At 40.4% G+C, this 18,489-nt stretch overlaps 1 protein-coding gene across 2 annotated transcripts in view; it reads left to right on the forward strand.

Annotated features, from left to right (window-relative positions):
* Positions 1-242: 242 nt before the first annotated feature.
* Positions 243-18,489, forward strand: part of runx1 (RUNX family transcription factor 1) — a 30,040-nt gene continuing 11,793 nt past the window's right edge. Inside the window, exons 1-4 of one of the 2 annotated variants that reach the window (XM_046060601.1) lie at positions 243-330; positions 7,862-8,013; positions 8,108-8,218; positions 11,752-11,908. In XM_046060601.1, coding sequence (XP_045916557.1) covers positions 243-330; positions 7,862-8,013; positions 8,108-8,218; positions 11,752-11,908 — 508 coding nt within the window. Of the gene's footprint in view, positions 331-5,433; positions 5,908-7,861; positions 8,014-8,107; positions 8,219-11,751; positions 11,909-18,489 lie in introns of those variants that run through there. The other variant, XM_046060607.1, reaches the window with a different exon arrangement.

An 18,489-nucleotide genomic window follows, 5' to 3' on the forward strand; every position in this document is an offset into this window, starting at 1 on the left:
TTGCCGAATGAGTTGTCTGTCTCGCGTTTAAGTGCTCTTGTTGACTTACAATTTTGGACTTTGAGCTAACAAAAAGTGACAAAACGTAACTTCTTCCTTTTCCTTCTCTGTCTTTTCTATTCCCTCCAATTCTCCTCTTCTTATTATTACTTTTTTTTTTCCTTGATACCTTCTTTTTTCTTTCTTCTTGGTATTGGAAATTGGGCCGCAGCTGTTGTTGCTTCTGCACCCAGGATTGAAGCATGAACCCTGGGGCATTCTCCAGCTCTGGCCCCCTGTCCTGGGCCATGTACCTGATGAGGAAAGGCCGGACAGGCAGCGGACTCTTTGGTAAAAGCTAAATCTTCTTGACACCTCATAGTCATCATCGCCACCATCATGTCTGGTCTGTTCATGCCAGTTTTCTTGTTTTATCATGTTTAACTGTTGATGTATGTATTAATCAATACTATGACTTCTTCTTTTCATATTTTGCATGACTTTGAGCTTCTCGGTACAAGTAGCTGGTCGCTTCTGACCACTTTAACTTATGCAGCTGGGGATTTGGTGCCCTAAACTAAACTCTCTTGCTAAAGTAAGGACTTTTCTAGTCCGCTTTCATGCCTGTATTCCATTATACTCCTCAAATTCATTTCCTTGGTAGAGTTATCCTAGTAGGTTTTATAATGCCTTGAAGGGCTCCAGGAGTCCTGGATGAGTTCTGTAAGTTCTTTCAGGAGTTGTTGGTGTTATTCTGGTGTTATTCAAGTAGTCAATAGAGAGATTTTGTGGGATTCTACCGGGTTCCTTAAAGAGTTGTAGTTATCCTTCACAGTAAGGTATCCCCAGGAATGAAGCGGACATTTCCTCACCTCACGATTTTAACGCGATGCCAACATTCAGTGCCAAATTGTGTTGAATTGTGTTACTTTTATTTAATTATGGGTGTGGAGGTCTATCCTTCATGTAGGCCACCAGAGTTTGCGTCCTGTCACCTGGCATGTAATTAACCTCGCCTTTATATTAAAACGTACGTATGTAGAAGGTGAGAATGTGAAAAACCGCTGACACTGAACATGTAAAGAAAATGTTTTCAGTGACGTTTTTCAGGATTGTAAAATATCAGCGCTCTTGTCTGGCAATAGAGTTGGTCCTTAAAGTAGATGAAGATGTTTGACATGTCCATAGGGTGTCCCTAAAAGAGATATTTGCTGGGATGATGGTGCAAATATGACATATTTTTTCATTACTCACAATTACTTAGTCATTTTTACATACTTTATTAAAATGGTCTTACAAAATGACATATGATATACAGTAATAAATCTTCGTGTTGCTTTTTTTCTTCTTCTTCTTCTTCTTCTTCTTCTTCTTCTTCTTCTGGAAATGTTTCTTGGACAGGCCTATATCTTTAATTTGAGGAATCACCGATATTTATTTGATCGATCTACAGATAATTTGATGAAGCAATTCTACTGTGGCTAATAATATGAAGCAATGATAGTATCAATAACTTTTATAGGCAGTTGTGACTACGTATTGATTATGGATCAGAGGACACTGACCAGCTCACATTACGAGCCAGTCAGTGGTAAACGCTGGCTGAGAGAAATCCAACTCCTCTCCCTCTGTCATGTTTTTTCTTTCTTTCTGTCTCTCCCTCCTCGCTTTATTTGTGCCTTTATACGTTTATACAGCATCTTCATCTAATAACTTCCCTTACACAAATATTTAGATTCCAATACTCAAGTCTTAAAGACTGAAAGGACTGTCTAGCATTAGATTAGATATAATTTTTATTTTTTTATTTTATTTATTTAACCAGAAAGAAAACTCATTGAAATTAAAAACCTCTTTTCCAAGAGCATCCTGGCCAAGACAGGCAGCAGCACAATTAACAAGGTTGCTGACATTAAAACATATAACATCTAACATAAACGTAAAACATATAACAATTTATGATGGGAGTAATTAGTGAGTTACAAGGTCATAAAATATCTAAATTTCATATATATTTACCACAAGTAATAAACTACAAGGATCGTCTGAGTAATCATTCATAACGTCTACAGCCAGTGTGTACAGCCTCCATGTCATTTATTTTAGGGGATAGCTTAACTCGGGCGTTGCATTGAGTTATAAAATCAAATGTAATACATTTTAATTGAAAAAATTCAGACATATTGTGGCACTGAGGCATCTTAAAGCATAATTTTCCGAACAGCGCCTCAAATAACAGGATAAGCATGACTATATGAATTGCTGTGAGCATCTAAACTCACTTTGTTTCTACAGAATCTGTACACTAAGCATGAGGCCTTCAATTTTCAGATATATAATTTCAAAGCATCCTTCAGTGTTTGAATTATTGATAAGTGTGTTCTATGAGGAATAAATGCCCTGTGTCAGATTAAATGACATCAACTTTTATGATATTGCAGCTTGACAGAAATGCTTCAGCTGCAGGTTTAACTTGTAGCTTGTTGGATGGTAGGAAAACTGTACTGAATACAAGCAGGTGAGTGTATGGGGAAATAGGTTCATTATTAGTGTGGTTTCATTGTAAAATGTTACATCCAGGTTTTTTATGAAACTTAACAATCGGGGAATTTTCAACACGCAATTTTGAGTCGTTTGAAAACATCCAAAATCCTGAAAAGGACAAACAGGCCCTAAGAGGGAGTGAAAAATAGATATTTCCAAGGGCAAATCACGTCACGTCCATCTGAGGCGGAGACGAGACTGGAGGCGTTTACATTTTTTATCATCCCCCCTTTGGCTACAGAGGGATGGATGCAGAGGCAGATTGGCGTTTCTCTAAAACTCATCCGACAGCATGTTGATTTTACTCAAATCAAGTCGACTCCCAAAAAGGCCTTACTGAAACAGGCAGGTGCAAAGGATGCTGTATATTTGATCCTTAAGCTGTAAATGATTGCAAAGTTTGTGGTACTGGGAAGTGGAAACCAAAAACTAACCTTTAATGTTCAGACGCATTTTGTTTTGTTTTTTTGGGAAATCACTTGTCTTATATGAAAAATGACTCTTTAATTCAAAATCAGTATTACATCTTATCTTCCTCTATCAATTACCTCAAACAGTGACACCACTAAGCACCAGACTCAGGACTGACCAGATTATATATGGAGGCCAAGAAAGGCAATCATTTTTAACTTTGAAAACCAACTTTCTGAATGTATGTGCTCCGAGTTCCCTTCTTTTAACATTCAGAAAATGACATCTGAAGAGGGTGTGATATGGTCAACAGCTCCAGCACAAGCAGTCGAGACTGTTTTGTCAACTGTATGTACAAGTTCCTCAAATTCAGCTGGTCAGATCAAGAAATTTAGACATTAAAATTCAAACTTAAACATCGTCGTGTCCAGGAAGAGGCATTGAGTGGAATGAATCTTTCCAATCAGGCTTGAATTTTCTGTTTGCGACCCTGAAAAAAAGTTTAGTAATATGCAAATCCCAAAATGGCCTACTGGAAAATGGAAAGAAATTCATTCAAACTGCATAAAATATGTGTACATTTTACTATCAGGTTACAAATCCACTGAAAATTATTAAGGTCTTTCTTTACTTCCAGATGAAGTTGCTTTGTTTTTCTTATTGTAACATTTGATTGAACATATACTGCATATAAATAAATGAGAGGGGAAAATGTGGTTTAAATTGTAAGGCAAGGCAAGTTTATTTGCAAAGCACATTTCAACAACATGGCAATTCAGAGTGCTTACATAAAACATAAAAGTGTGTGTGTGTGTTAATTGTATACTTAGATCTAGGAATAACTGAATGTCAGTTGAAGCTGCATTATAGCAGGATGCATTCTGGGATGCTGAGATGCTGCACAGCTGATACAACTCACCGCATTGTATCAGTTTGTTCAAATAAATCAGTCTCCTCTGACATATGTGAGAATTGAATCTTGGCATACAACATGGCTCCTTCTTCCAATTTACTTTCACTAGTTTGTATCGTTTTGCCTCTGATCTTTCCTTTTGTTCTTTCACCAAAACAGATTGGGATCAAATACAGCTCATGTAGAATCCAATGCTATCACTTAATATATAATCATATCATGGCAAAATGAACAGATCAATGTTTTGTGAATCACAATTCACAATTATGCATGAATGAGAATAAGTTTAATCAAAATAAAGCCATGGCATAGAGAATTAATCAGAAATATTTAAATTGTTTTAAACATGTAGGATTTTGTTCTACTAAATAGTTTGAATCAATGTCATAATGAAAAAAAAAGTATATTTATAACTTGTTTTTCAATATGTAGGCTAAAGAAATATCATATCAGCATCAGTAATGGATTCAGCCACCATTATATTTTATTTTTCTTAACCCTTATTTAACCAGGAAAGCTTTATTGAAATATTTTTAAAATCATAATAAACAATAATAATGAGTTACAGAACAACTTTAGACAGATGCCACAAAATAAGCCCCAAATCACAAGTCAACAAAAAGGTAATTATAGAATCATAACTAAAACTGAACTGAAAAAACAAACAAGACCTACACATTAATCATTGATTTATGAATTACTTTAATTACTTAACATGAGACATGAACATAGTATTCATCATCATCATCGTCATCATCATGCTGGGTGGTATTTAAACTGGCTTCAAATGATGAAGGAGATGTTTGGAGTTTTGCTCCAACTCGATTCTTTTGGTCCAAAACAAAGTGAAACTGCCATTTTTTGTTTTTTTCAAATGGAGTCTGTGTCCTCGGTGCTTCGACGCTGCAGTTTTGATTTGGAGCTGCTGTTCATTCAGGAGGGCAGCGTCATGACTGAGATCACCTACTGCCCCCTGTCGTCCACACGCGGAACTGACGGCCTGAGTCGGATGCGTTTTGTGACAGACAGCCTTTAGGGTTTGTGAGGGGAAATCAGAGAGCTTGGAGAGACGGTTGTTGGACATTAAACTGCGTACATGTGGATCAGCATAAGAAGCGAAGAGGGCGCAGCAGAGGGCGCAGCAGGTGTCTTCACATTGCAGTGCCTATGTGTGATGAGTTTTGGAGATTTAGAAACGCTGTTCAGTTTTACTTTTATTTAGGGGGAACATGTTTTTTTCAACACATGTGTCTGCAGGTTCTCTCCTTGTACGCACAGTATTCCATAGATATGGTGAATTCAAAGAGATGCACACGCTTACTGGCCTCAGCGCGAGGGCAGCTCAGTTTGCTCCCCTCTCCGTCCCCTTTAAACCCCGCCTCCTCTCCGACGGACATAACGCTGATTGGTTCACCCCCTGCAAGGGACGGCCGGCGGCGAGCCCGCCCATTGGCTGAGGGCTGCTCCTTGCGCAGATGAGATGCAAATCCAGAGGTCTGCCGGTAAAAGCTTGGCGCTGTCAGCCGGGATGTCCATACATCTAGAGGGGAAGAGAGAGAGACATAGCCGGGGGATGGAGAGAGAGCGCGGCTTGTAGGCCTATGTAGCGGCACCTTCGGCTCCTCCAATCAGGATGACATGAGATTTAAAGTGAATGAGTTCACATTTGCTGTCCCCTCCTCATCGTGTTTTGTCACTTTCCTTCCACTTGTGATGCCAAACGTGTGTGGAAGCTTCACTTCAGCTGCGAGGAGACAGAAGGAGCTTTGAAGGTTCACAAGACTCGGGGCGACTTTTATTCCGCACCCAAGAAAAACGCGCTCGCGTTGGAAATCTGCTTCGGACGTCGTCTTGTTCAGGCCATTTACGCAAAAAGGCAAAAAAAATCCGCCGCGACTGGTTGAATGTTTGCGGACACGTAAGAAGTCGACAGCGTGACAAGTTCTCGACAAACACACAAAAGCTGCTTCTTGCGCTGTGAAGGAGACGAACCGGGAGGTTTCTGTATCTGTGGACGCACTCTGGCGCACAAATGGTGTTTCTGTGGGACGCAAAATACGGTAAAGTCCTGTCTGAATTTACAGTGTTTCTCTTGTGCTTTATATGGGCTCGAGCGTGTTTGGAAAATAACAGAAAGTCATTCACAGACTCACTCAGTCAGTCATAAAGCCCCTCCGTCGTTGCACTGCGGACCCAGCGATCATCAGTGCGGTGGATTTAATTTGTGTGTTGGATCTTACTTTACTGTACTGCTCCGTGTCTGTGTGTGTGTGTGTGTGTTTATGATGGTGCTCCTCCACGGTTTTCAAGTGATCCTAATTGATTTTAATGTCAGCCTGCTGGAGGTATAGGCTAATGTTATTTTCCAGTCTTAGTGGAACTTGATGTAGCCCACATAAACCAAAAACATGATGACATGTCAATTTAAAAAATCTACTAGTAAATGTGAAGTGCTTAAAGTACACTGTGATGCCTTCTATTTAAAAAAAAAAACATTATTAACCAACACATTTGCTACAATTACAATAGTTTCACAGCAACTCATAGCATATAGGCTATGAAACAAGGCCATTTGGGTGACCTGCGACGACAAAGTGAGATGTGTCTTAACAGGATGATCCCGCATTAATGCCACATAGGAGCTGTATTACGAGCTGCAGCACATCCTCTAAAATGAATAGAACAAACCAGGGCTGTTTATTTTAATATTTGCTGCAGGGCCCGAACCAGCCTCTACTCGGATTAAATCTTAAAACCCTTTTAACTCCAAGAGATGGTCCTGTCAGATATTCTAATCTCAGATTATGCAAACAGGTTTCATTTCTCTGACCCCAAAAATGCACTCACATGTTACTCCAGATCTCGTTGGGAATGCACAGAGGAAGTTTGGACTGTACAACTCTAAATGGGGTATTTACTGTGAAGTGAACTGTAGCCAGCTCCTGGCTGTGTGTCTGCGGCCTCCCGGTTTCAAAACCACTGGCCGGTGTTGCTGCTGTACAGTATAGTAGCAGTGGGAGGGTTTTTAAACTGTAAACTAAACTCCAAACCGCCACAATGTGGCTTCAATTGTGGGTTGGCTGACTGACAAACCGACGCTGCACACAAGCAGCTGCTCGTTTATCACATTCCCTCTGCTTCACTCACTCTTCTGACCAGATGAGGTTGTGTTTATTACGCTGATGCGGCGTCACTTCTCTCACAGTTATTCACTTAAAGAAGACTTGAAAAATGTAAAGTGTTGCTGCTGCTGCTGCTGCTGCCTGTAGTTTCATGACTACACACTCTGGTATTCAAGTCAGTGTGGTTGTGTTTATGTCATTTTGACGTTTGTCCTCATCTCTCTTCCAGCTCTCTGGGAATAAAAAAAAGTTATATATAGCATGGACACATCAGACAGTGTTTAGGGGGCTCCTTTAAAAGATTCAGACCAGATCATTGTTTCAGGAAAGTTGTTGTGTTTGTGTGGTCAGACTGGGAGCCGGATCATTATTTAGATTTTCTCGATGAACCCGATTATCCTTTGCTTTATAAAATGTCAGGAAAATATCCTTTACACTTTTCCATTCAATATATTATTGTACAAGAAATCTTTCACATTTGCAACTTCAATGATTTATATGATTTATTTATCTCAATATCAACTTTATTTATATACATATATCGTAATTACAAGGTAAAAGTACAGCAATAAAACATTAGAGAACACAGTATAGAATATATGATATATAATGACAATAAAATCCCCTGAGATAAGAACTTTATAATTATAACATATATATAATAAAAAGAGTAGGGTCACTTGCGGTGCATAAAGAGTGCAGTAACTGTTGTTGTGAATTGGCGCTTTATAATTAAAATGTAATTAATTGATTGCCTGTTTGTTTGTTGCAGCTCCAGATTTATGTTTGGCCTCTGCTGATATTATTTGTTGCCACCAAACATCTCCAATCTGGAGATATTTAGAGCAGCAGAAAGGGAAATCTAACTAACCTCGTCTGTTCTGTCTGTCAGACCCAGCCCCCGGCCGGCGTTACACCCCCCCCTCCACCACCCTCGCATCGGGGGGGAAGATGGCCGAGGCCCTGCCTCTGGGCGCCCAGGAGGCCGGAGGCGGGTCCGCTCTGGTGGGAAAACTGCGCATGGCCGACCGCGGCATGGTGGAGGTAAGATGACATGGAAGGAAATGTACACACACAATTTGTTCTAACATCCAACATCTAAACGTTGCTGACACCTGAAAATTGTGACGTTTTTCAGGTGATCTCAGATCATCCAGGTGAGCTGGTGAAGACAGACAGTCCCAACTTCCTGTGCTCTGTGCTGCCCACACACTGGAGGTGTAACAAGACCCTGCCCATTGCTTTTAAGGTGTGGTGTGTGTGTTACTGTAGACTTCTACTTTTTACTCCACTACACTTCACTGACAGCTATAATTACTTTACAAACTAAGCAAAACTTCATCAACCACTGAAATATATTTGATTCTTACAGAATAAACAACAAGTAGTTATAATCAGCTCTGCCTTGAGTGACTATAGCATTAAACACTCCGAGTACATTTAGCTGATAACACCATGCAGATCTGTGAGTATTTTTACACTGCAGCATTACTGCAAATAATGGCTGTAACCCAATTTGTCAGCATGTTTTTACTTAAGTACATAAAATATTGGTTAGTTGTGGGATGAAACTTTTTTATTATGTTTTCTGTTTTATATTTTCAGTTACTTGATAAAATGTTTTTAACATGATCAGATCGTCATTATATGTAACATTATTTAATAATCATTTTTACTAGATAATAAAAAAATATACAATATTAAAAAAGCAGCTAGTCCTCACATTTGAGAAGCTGCAATCAGGGAATTTTTGCTTTTTAAATTACATCATATTTATTTATCAACTAACTGATTCATTATTTCAGCACTTCTGAGTTTTTTTCCCCCACCTAACAGATGAGGGGAGAGAGAGAATATTTGGGCATCAAAAATATTGTCCAAGACATTTGTCCCTAAACAACAAAACCCTGCTGTCCTGTAAAAACACATGCATCTTTAATAAAACGTTTCACGAGCGGAGAGGTACAAGCCGGCCCTCGACCCCGTGCCGAAGCATTTCTCAGATCATTCAAATGGTTTCTTTTGCTTAACAAGTAGGACAATTTGGAGATACGTGGTTTTCACTGGACAGCATCTGATCAGACAATTACACACATAAACGAAATCTAATCTTTTTCTAACCTTTTTTTATGTAGATTAGGGGTTTTCCCGAGTGACAGAAGTTGAATATCTCTAGAAGAAAAACATCCTCCGTCAGTGTTTTCACATGTACAGTGATGGGTTCATCTTCGTTGGAGTGTATTCCCTCATGTATCGATGTGCGTGGCTGTGGACGGCTTTCCTGCACTTTGAGACAAAATGCATTTGTGGAAAAGCAGCTTTTAGCCGCAGAACGCACACTCGATTGATTTATTGAGTTTAATGCATTAGTGTTCGTGCATGCCAGTGTGTGTGTATGTGTGAGAGAGTGTGAGTTTGGTGCATTATGCATCATTATGTAGTGTCATGAGCGGATGTCACTGCTTTTTACTGATAATGGATGACTGTTATGACGCACGCTCAAGCACACACATATGTAGAGAGGCACACACACACACACACACGTTGACACACATGTTTCACGTACAAGCTAAAATATGCAAATGTGGAGCATACATGACACCACACACACTATACTCTAGGTACACACAGGTACAATGTGTATGTAGTGTATGTACACACAGACCGTTCGTGTTACAGAACACACACATACACACACACACACACACACACACACGGGCCTGAGAGCTTCATAATTGTTTCCTCTGTCTTGTTTATTCTGCTGGGCTGGTTTCATGGTCCATTGCTGCCAGTCTCTCCCCTGTCTGCGGCTGTGTGTGTGTGTGTGTGTGTTCTTCAGTGTAAACTATTTTCAATCCAAGACCTCTCCTGTCAAAGCCAGTGAGTCATTGCTGCTTCACTATTACACAAGCATTGTATCCAATCGCATTCCACGACAGGCTGTCAGATCAGTACTGTCACTGCTGGGTTATTGGAACATCAGCATATTCATATTTCAAATCATACTCAAAGCAACTTAGGTGGTGAGATATTAGTGGTAAGTTAGATATTTCACACAAGTGTTGTTCCCTGGAAAAGAATACGAGAAATCAAGGTTTAACACAGAGGTTAACCCAAAAGCGTCCCAGTTATCGTGGTGTGGTTACTCGCTTGGGGAGCGCAGGGTTATAGGAGAAACCATCCACAATACAGTTTCTGTGGCAGTCATTTGCACATGGATGGTTTGGTGTGATTAGCGTTAATATGGAAATAGGCCTCCCTCTGTATTTGCGTAGGTGTGGTGGAGGAGAATGTGCTCTCTAGTGCACACGTCTTTACACATGTGTTTTTTGGGAGAGTTTCATTTTCAAAAGGGAGAATAATTGACCTTTTATTTCAGAATTTGCATCTTTTACATGGAATTTTTTAGTTCAGAAAGACTATAAGCTGTTTGTGTCTCTGTGTGTGACCTTGTGTGACCCCCATGATGAAGTAGAAACCTGATAAGCCAGAAGCATATAATGTCATTTGCTTTGGCGCTAGCAGGACATATTAGCATGAGGCAAACTTTTATCGTCTAATAGGTTAAGGCATTGTACTGTGTGTGGTGTGTGTGTGTGCGCATGTGATTTTTACAGAGATACTGGCTATATCGAATATCCATAAACATTCGAATAAGTATGAACCAATCAAATCCTTCAGAACATAGAAAAAAAGACGCTCATGATAACGTTTTTAATGATGTGTTTTCTGCAGAAATCCAGTCATCGTCTCTGCATCTATCATCACACTGCAAACAGAAAGTGCTAATAGCTGATTCTCCAAACAGAAAACAGCTATCGGTTCAAAATGGGGCTCTATGTGTAGCACACAGCTAGCTCAGGAACTCCATGGCAACATCACTGACCCTTTCAGCAAAAATTAATTTTTATATTTTTAAATTCATTTAGCTAAATCAGCTTCCAACAAAGTTAACATCACCTGGTTTCAGTGAACTGGGAAGGCGGAATTTCAGAGTCGGATTTTTAACTGGAACGTCTCATTAAGTCATATTTCTGACTTGTAAAAGTAGGGTGAACCTCCAAGATGGCTGCTCTGAGCATCAACACAGTGAAAGTTGTAGGTACTTACATCTGTGGACACGTTGCTATGTGGTGTTAGTATGTGCAAAATACAGTGTAATGCGTTGTTATCACCTGGCATTGCTATACATGGCTCGAGGTCGTCAATCTTGGTTTTCCGACATAAATTTGTTGTACTGGAACGCGATGGTGGTAAATGGAACGTGCCACAAGTTAATGACACTTTTAGTCCGATATATCCTTGGTGGGAGAGGTGAGGTTGTGTCAGGGCTTTAAAGCAGGCTGTGTGAACTGTTGACTTGTGTTTGTGACAGACGTTAAAAAACAAACCCAGAAGACGGGCGCACCAGATAAATTCAATACTTTCTTGCTTATTCGTATCCCCCAAAACATGACGGGAACTGTAATTCCAGAACGTCGAAGTAAGAAAACAATAGAAATCCAAGAAAATCTGGGGGTTTTTTTTGTTGTTTTGTTGTATAAATACACTTTTGAATAACACCTTTGGGCTCACAGGGTCCGACCAACATGGTTCCTGTATCCCTGGAACGCTCACACTTTCCTCTTCCCATTTAACCACAGATCTGTGTTTGAAAATGTTCAACAACCAGAGCAGACAAACTCAATTTCAAACTGATAATAAAAGCTGACATTGTTATTCATGACAATGTTTCATAGATACTTTAATCGCCTCACCTCATTATCTCCATCATGTGGCCAGGTTGTTGGCCTTGGCGACATTCCCGATGGCACCCTGGTAACGGTGATGGCGGGGAACGATGAGAACTACTCAGCTGAGCTTCGAAACGCCACGGCCGCCATCAAGAACCAAGTGGCCAGATTCAACGACCTGCGCTTCGTTGGCCGCAGTGGAAGAGGTACACATAAGAACACGCAAATACAAACACAGTGAAAAGATAAATGCAGATTTGTTTTTGCTGACACAAATATGAGCTATACTGCAATTGACTGTAAGTGAGAGCAGCCTTTAAAACCTCACACTGGTTGAAATGTGTTTTACACAAGCACACAACACAACTTGAATAAATTAGGGGAAGTACATGTGAATAAAAACAGTATTCAACACAACTTCCTCGTAACACACCATTCAACACACCCCCACACCCCCGCCGTCTTTAACGGACACACTAGACCACAGTTACTCTAAATCAGTCGCAGGCAAATGTCAACTTATCTATTTAAAACACCAGTCCTGTGTACACAAGCTCTGCTAACAGACACACACACACACACGTTCACAAACACACGTAAAAATGACAAGTACTCCCCAGCTAAATGGAAATATGGCATTGGCTGTCAATATTTGACAGATTCCACAGTCCTTCTCTTGAAAAATGAGCATATTAATAATTAATGTGCAGCAGAATTCAAACGAAAAAAGTTGAGGAGCGGGAATTTGTTTTCATGCAAATGTGACTGCACAGAGAACAATGAGGTTCATTTTACAGCATTTTAAAATACAAAGCATGTTGGTTTTTGAACCTGCATCAGTGTGGTTAATGCAGGAAACCCACACCTAATGCTTTGAGGTTCATATGTCTTCTCTGTAATTGTTAACTATATGTTTTTATTGTTCCTGCATTCTTTCTTATATGTGTTTTTAATAGCCTCCTACTAAGGCCCATTATTATCATGTTACAATAACAACACGTGGCGGAGTGCAACTAAAATGTCATCCAAACTATTTTTAACTTTTACGTTTGTTTTATAGCGAAGGACTGAGTCTCTAGCCGTGTTCTGATGCTCTGTCGGGTTGCGTGTAGGCAGCGTAATGCTATGAGTTTAGCATGTTAGCATTCTAACATTAGCTACTTAGCGTTAACTAACAGCGTACGCCTGAGGCTGATGGGAAAGTCATTAGTATTAAAGTTATTACAGTTCATCCTGCAATGTTCTAAATCTTTGTTATGATCATTAAATCCCATAGTGCAGCAAAGTAACGATGTGTCAGTCTGTCTCTCAATACTTTCTGACTTCCCGTTTGTGGCTCGTGGCTCAAAACCCACTGGTTCCTCCCAAAGATGTAAATCTTTAAAAACTCCTGACAAATACATCGTTTCATGTTTAAAAATGTTTAATGTAATTTTGTAACACGGCTGCACACATGTAGATGTTAATCAAATTGTGCATTTATTGGGGACTATTTTCAGCGGCGGATGAATCCACATGTGACGCTCTAGTGAGAATTTTTGGGCTGCAGGACAATGTTTGTGTGACTGAGTCAGAATAAATGTCAGCCAGTGCAGCAGCGAAGCTCATTGATGGGTTTTAAACAATGGCGCTCTATGGCACAGAGGAAGAGGAGACATCAGGCTGTGATACACACTAAGTTCTTGTTATAGGAGATACATTCACCGCTGGTTTGGGTCTGAATATGGTATTAATAAAAATATAAAATATCCCCAAACCGATCGTTTAACTTTTAGCCTACTGATGAAATTCTTTTTGTGTTGTTTCACAAGCCTTTCCACCATTATTTCTGGAGGAAAGCGTGAATACTTGTATATAATGGAGTTGAGTGTATTGTATGATAACAAGCCACATGAACAGACATGTTGAGCAGAGCTTCTCCACCTAAAACCTCAAAGATGACATTAACTGTCTGCGTAGGAAGTGGTTAGTTGAGCTGCTGACAGCAATGAATGGTTTAGTGGCTTGACTAGTGGTTTTTGTGTGTGTGGGGGGGTGTGTGTGTGGGGGTGGAAGTCAAAGTTGTCAAACTCAGCGATCATTAGTCACTGCATTAAGCGCTTTGTTACACCACAGAGAGATACTGATACACTCATGATTTGAGCACTATTTACACAGTGTTTAAGTCAGCGTAGAGCTGCTCTGTGGATCTGATGTCAGTAGCTGTTTTGTTATCGCAAAAGTCTGAGTTAATTTGTCTGTTTCACTTTGAAGTTTGTGATTTACAGAGGGAGTTCGGGAGTTCTGAAATAAACTTAATTTAATTATTAAACCCTATTCCTGAATTCAGTCTGCTGAAGCTTGTTTGCAAAAATGTTGTTTTAAGTGGAAAATATATTTGAACTACATGGCACCCCCGAATCCCTAAAATGTCCTCATAGCTCACTTCTGATGTTTTAAAAAGTATCAACGTTGATTTTAGTAGAAACTGCTGCTTTTGTTTGTTTCTGCCGATTTTAGCCTCCTGTCCACACTAAACTAGTGTTTCTCCAAAGTGAAAAGGCCACGTTCAGGCTGACGGCAGCAACGAAAATTGCAGTGCGCTCATTCATGTAGTTTATTTTTAATATTTTTAATGGTGAAGAGTTAAAAACGAACATTACAAACATGAACGGTGCCTTACAGAGACACCAAGACAAACAGGTGGGGCAGTGAATGAATGGAGCATTTATAATGTTTACCTCGAGATCTTGGAGGAGGATAAAAGGCATGTGGCCGGGGTAGATGTTAAAGTCTGTCTCACGGTATTATAAACGCCTGTGCAGTGTTTTGGCATCTGATAAACCTTCAGATTCATGAATCTGTTACTCGAACCGACCTTCCAGGATCATTGTTCATCATGTCATCGGTACTTGAAGCAGAACGCTCTCAAGGCTGTTTTCAGTCCGAGTGGTGGACACGAACTTTCTGTCACAGCAACTGTCATTAGCCTGTAGTTTGATTACTTTGCAATCATGAAGTAGTGATTCAGTGATCAGCATCTGGAGGCCTAACCGTTTTTGAGGATTTTCAGTGCTTACACACAGATTGCTGAGCAGCAGCGTCCCATTTCACAAATGAATGTCCTACAGGGACATTGCATGCTCATGGATGGGAGTTTATTTTGACTAGAAAAACATGTCAAAACGAGCACATGGGAAATGATTCCATGTTGCAAAACATGACAAGAATGTTGCTAATTTAGTGAAATGGTTTCCTGCTTAACAGGTAGCCCACTGTAGTATCGTTCAGCTCCAAACAAGCTACTTTTCATTCTTGTTTACTCTGAAAACAGAAACAGAAACAAATTGTAACTGAGAACGACTAAATCGTGAGTTTGGCTGTAATAAGACACTATGAAAAATCATCAGCCTACTACCTGTCTGTGTGTGTGTGTGTGTTTGTGTGTGTGTGTGGCCAGTTTTCAGTCTCTCTTCTAGTTCCTCTTTGTGAGCGGGCCGCCAGTTTTCTCTTTCATAATATCTGGCTGTGTGAACACACATGCAGAGACACAAACGCCACCTTGTTATTCTAGGAACACACACAGGTGTAAATAAGAGATCCCGTCTGATCGGATGATTGTGAGGAAAAACTGGATGACCCCGAATCAGCAAGCCCTGACACGATAGACACACACACACACACACCTCACCTCATGTGTGAAATCTTCTCATATCTACAAAGAGTGAGAGAGACATAGGGGTGATTAGAGAGAAAGTCCCGGAAAACACTGTAGTCAAGACCCATACACACACGCGCCTTTGTGATTTAGTAATCTTTAGTGCACGTGTATATGTAAATGTGTGTGTGTGTGTGTGTGTGTGTGTGTGTGTGTGTGTGTGTGTGTGTGATGCCACCGGCTGGCTGATAGACACAACAGACACAAAGACTTCAGCTGTTCCCTCCCTCCCCCGTCTCTCTCTATCAGCCCAAATCTCTGACTGTAAATAACCTGCACAAAAACACAACTGTGTTTCTCTACACTGTATACAAGTTATAATACACAGTTTATTTGTTTATATACAGTAATGTTTACACAGAAGACACTGTGTATAGAACAGAATATACAGTATACAATAAGTGTGCTGTTTATGTGTGTATTGCTGGGAGGCGGAGAGAAAAAAGAGAGATGGGAGGAGGATTTAGGTGAAGACACGCCCTCTAGTGGCAAGCAGTATAGCAGACTGGAGTTGGTCAGCCATCTGTATCCACAGTAAACAGGCACAGCGCCAATTTGTGTCAGTTATGTGTGGTTTCACTTAATTTTAATACAGCACAAAGAGCAGTCCCATATGCTGATTTGAATCAGTGGCTTGTGCATCAAAGTAAACAGAGTACTACATGCACCAGAAGAGAAGACACGGCTTGTCACGGTGCAGGCCACGTTGAAAAGACATAGTGTAATGTCTCTACCAGCTAAAGCAGCAGATTCAATCGCATGAAGAAACCCCAAAACGTTCTTATACCTGTCTCTGTAGTTTAATAGATGTATAACTAAACCTCAGCAAAAAGGTAACACAGCATCTTCCAGCCCAGTGCTTTGGGATTGCTCTTATTTTGGAGGTTTCATGATTCATGTTCAGTGGTGGAAGGCGAAAGTAAATCAAGTTTATTTATTTATACAGCACATTTAAAAACAACCCTAGTTGAGGTGTTTTCCAAGTTCAGGATACACAACAAATATACACGACAAAGACAGCAGAAAAAGTCGCAAAATGTCAAAACTCAACTTGAATTGAATGTGTCTCTAAGTGAGCGTTCAGACTGGAAAGAGCCTTTCAAATGAATGTAAGGGCCACTTTTTTTGCCACACTGCCAAAGTCAGTCTGACTGCAGCCTGTGGTTTGGTTTGGTAGCTGCGGCATGTGTGTTACTGAAGACGAGAAGAAAACTTCCTCTTTCAACTTCCTTAATGTTCCCTTTAATTGCAACAGTCTCCACCAGCATCAGAAAACAAGGCAGCCAATCACAGTTCATGTAGTCCCCACATGGTTAATCTGTCGCCACTGTAGTCCCATGCAGTTAAACTTCCAAGGAAGGCGCATGTCGGCTACAGCGTAGCAACGGAGCCATAGGTATTTAGCCGTAGCTAAAGGGTGCAGAGGAAGGAGTAGTTTAACATCTCAGATTCTTCAGGTGTTTGCATCCCATCACAGACCTGCAATAAATGTTTGCTTTTCTCTAACTATACCTTAACCAGATTTTATTTCCCTTTACCCTAATTGAGCGTGACAAAACTTTGTCATTTAACATAATCCAGGGTTCATTCAAAATTCTCAAATATCAATATTCCAATATTTCTTGCCCATACCACCATGAAACAAGCAAAACTGTGGTATATCTCTGTAATGGCTCTTAGCTGGTAATACAGCACAAGCTCCAACTGTTTGAGACTTTATTCTGTTTGTTGTCCATGTAATAACATGTACACTGTATTTGGATGCAAATCACGTGGATGTTTGTGTGGAAACAGACCGATCACTCAATGAGGCTTTAGTCAGTCCAGTGTAGCTGTCTTGGGAAACATGATTTTGTTCATTTAAAACTGAAATTCTGTAACAGGTTTATTCAGTTGTTGTTCTTTGTCAGATGAAGGCTGACCTTATGAAATAAAATGAAATCATCTCATCAAATGTCTGTAAAAAAAAATCAATTTATCATAATGTATGACAGCATTTCAAAGCCATCAGTGTTCTCAGCAATAATGTAATAAGGAAATGTTCAGAGAGGGCGGGAGAGGAAACAGACACACAGGGAGAGAGAGAGAAGTGAGAGTAACACCTGGCATTACCCAAACACAACACTGGTGCTCTGTACTTGTGTGTGTGTTTGTGTGTGTGTGTGTGTGTGTGTGTGTTTGCAGCAAGCATGGTGTTGAGTGAGTGCTACTTCCAAAGCCGAGGCTGGCAGTGACCCCCCCAGTAGGGTCCACACACACAAATAGTCCTGCACATGTGTAGCACAGACACTTGTTGCAGTGACATTATATTTCCTCTCAGTTATGTCCAACTGACACAAGCTTTTATTTCTATACATGTTTGATGTGGGCGGCTGTGGCTCAGGAGGTAGAGCGGGTTTGCCGTTAATCGGAAGGTCGGCGGTTCAATCCCTGGCTCCCCCTGGTTGCGTGTCGAAGTGTCCTTGGGCAAGATACTGAACCCCTATTTGCCCCTGGCGGCTGTTCCGCCAGTGTATGAATGAGTGTGAATGCTAGTTTCCGTTTGAGCACTTAGGCTCAGTGTATGAATGTGTATGACTGGTGAATGCAGATGTACTGTAAAAGCGCTTTGAGTGGTCGAAAAGACTAGAAAGGCGCTATACAAGTACGGAGCATTTACATTTGATGTTTTCACACCAGCGTTAAAAGCCACAAAAGTTTGCTGCAGAATCATTTCAATGGAATCCACACGAGGAGTGAAATTGATTGGGGTGATTGCACAAATGACTTTGCTGACCTTTGAGGGAACATAGGGCCCAAAATGGAGGAAGCTATCATAGCTTGGGTATAAACTGCTCCCTAAAAGAGGAAAGTTTTTAGAAGAGAGTCAGGAGACGGGAGTTGATGGTACAAATACGTTTCTTAAATAAACTGTGTGTACTTATTGGTCCATTAGCGACCGAGCTAACAGGTAGCAAGCTCGCAGGCTCGGAGAGATTCTTTTCCTGGCTAGCAATAGCCAATAAGGGCTTGATAGCGTGTTAGCTCGCCAGCTGAAACATTTTATCAATTAGCCGCACGGTTAGCCCTCACTTGTAATTGAAGACTACT

The sequence above is a fragment of the Micropterus dolomieu genome, linkage group LG01, assembly GCF_021292245.1.
Source record: "Micropterus dolomieu isolate WLL.071019.BEF.003 ecotype Adirondacks linkage group LG01, ASM2129224v1, whole genome shotgun sequence".
Taxonomy (NCBI): Eukaryota; Metazoa; Chordata; class Actinopteri; order Centrarchiformes; family Centrarchidae; genus Micropterus; species Micropterus dolomieu.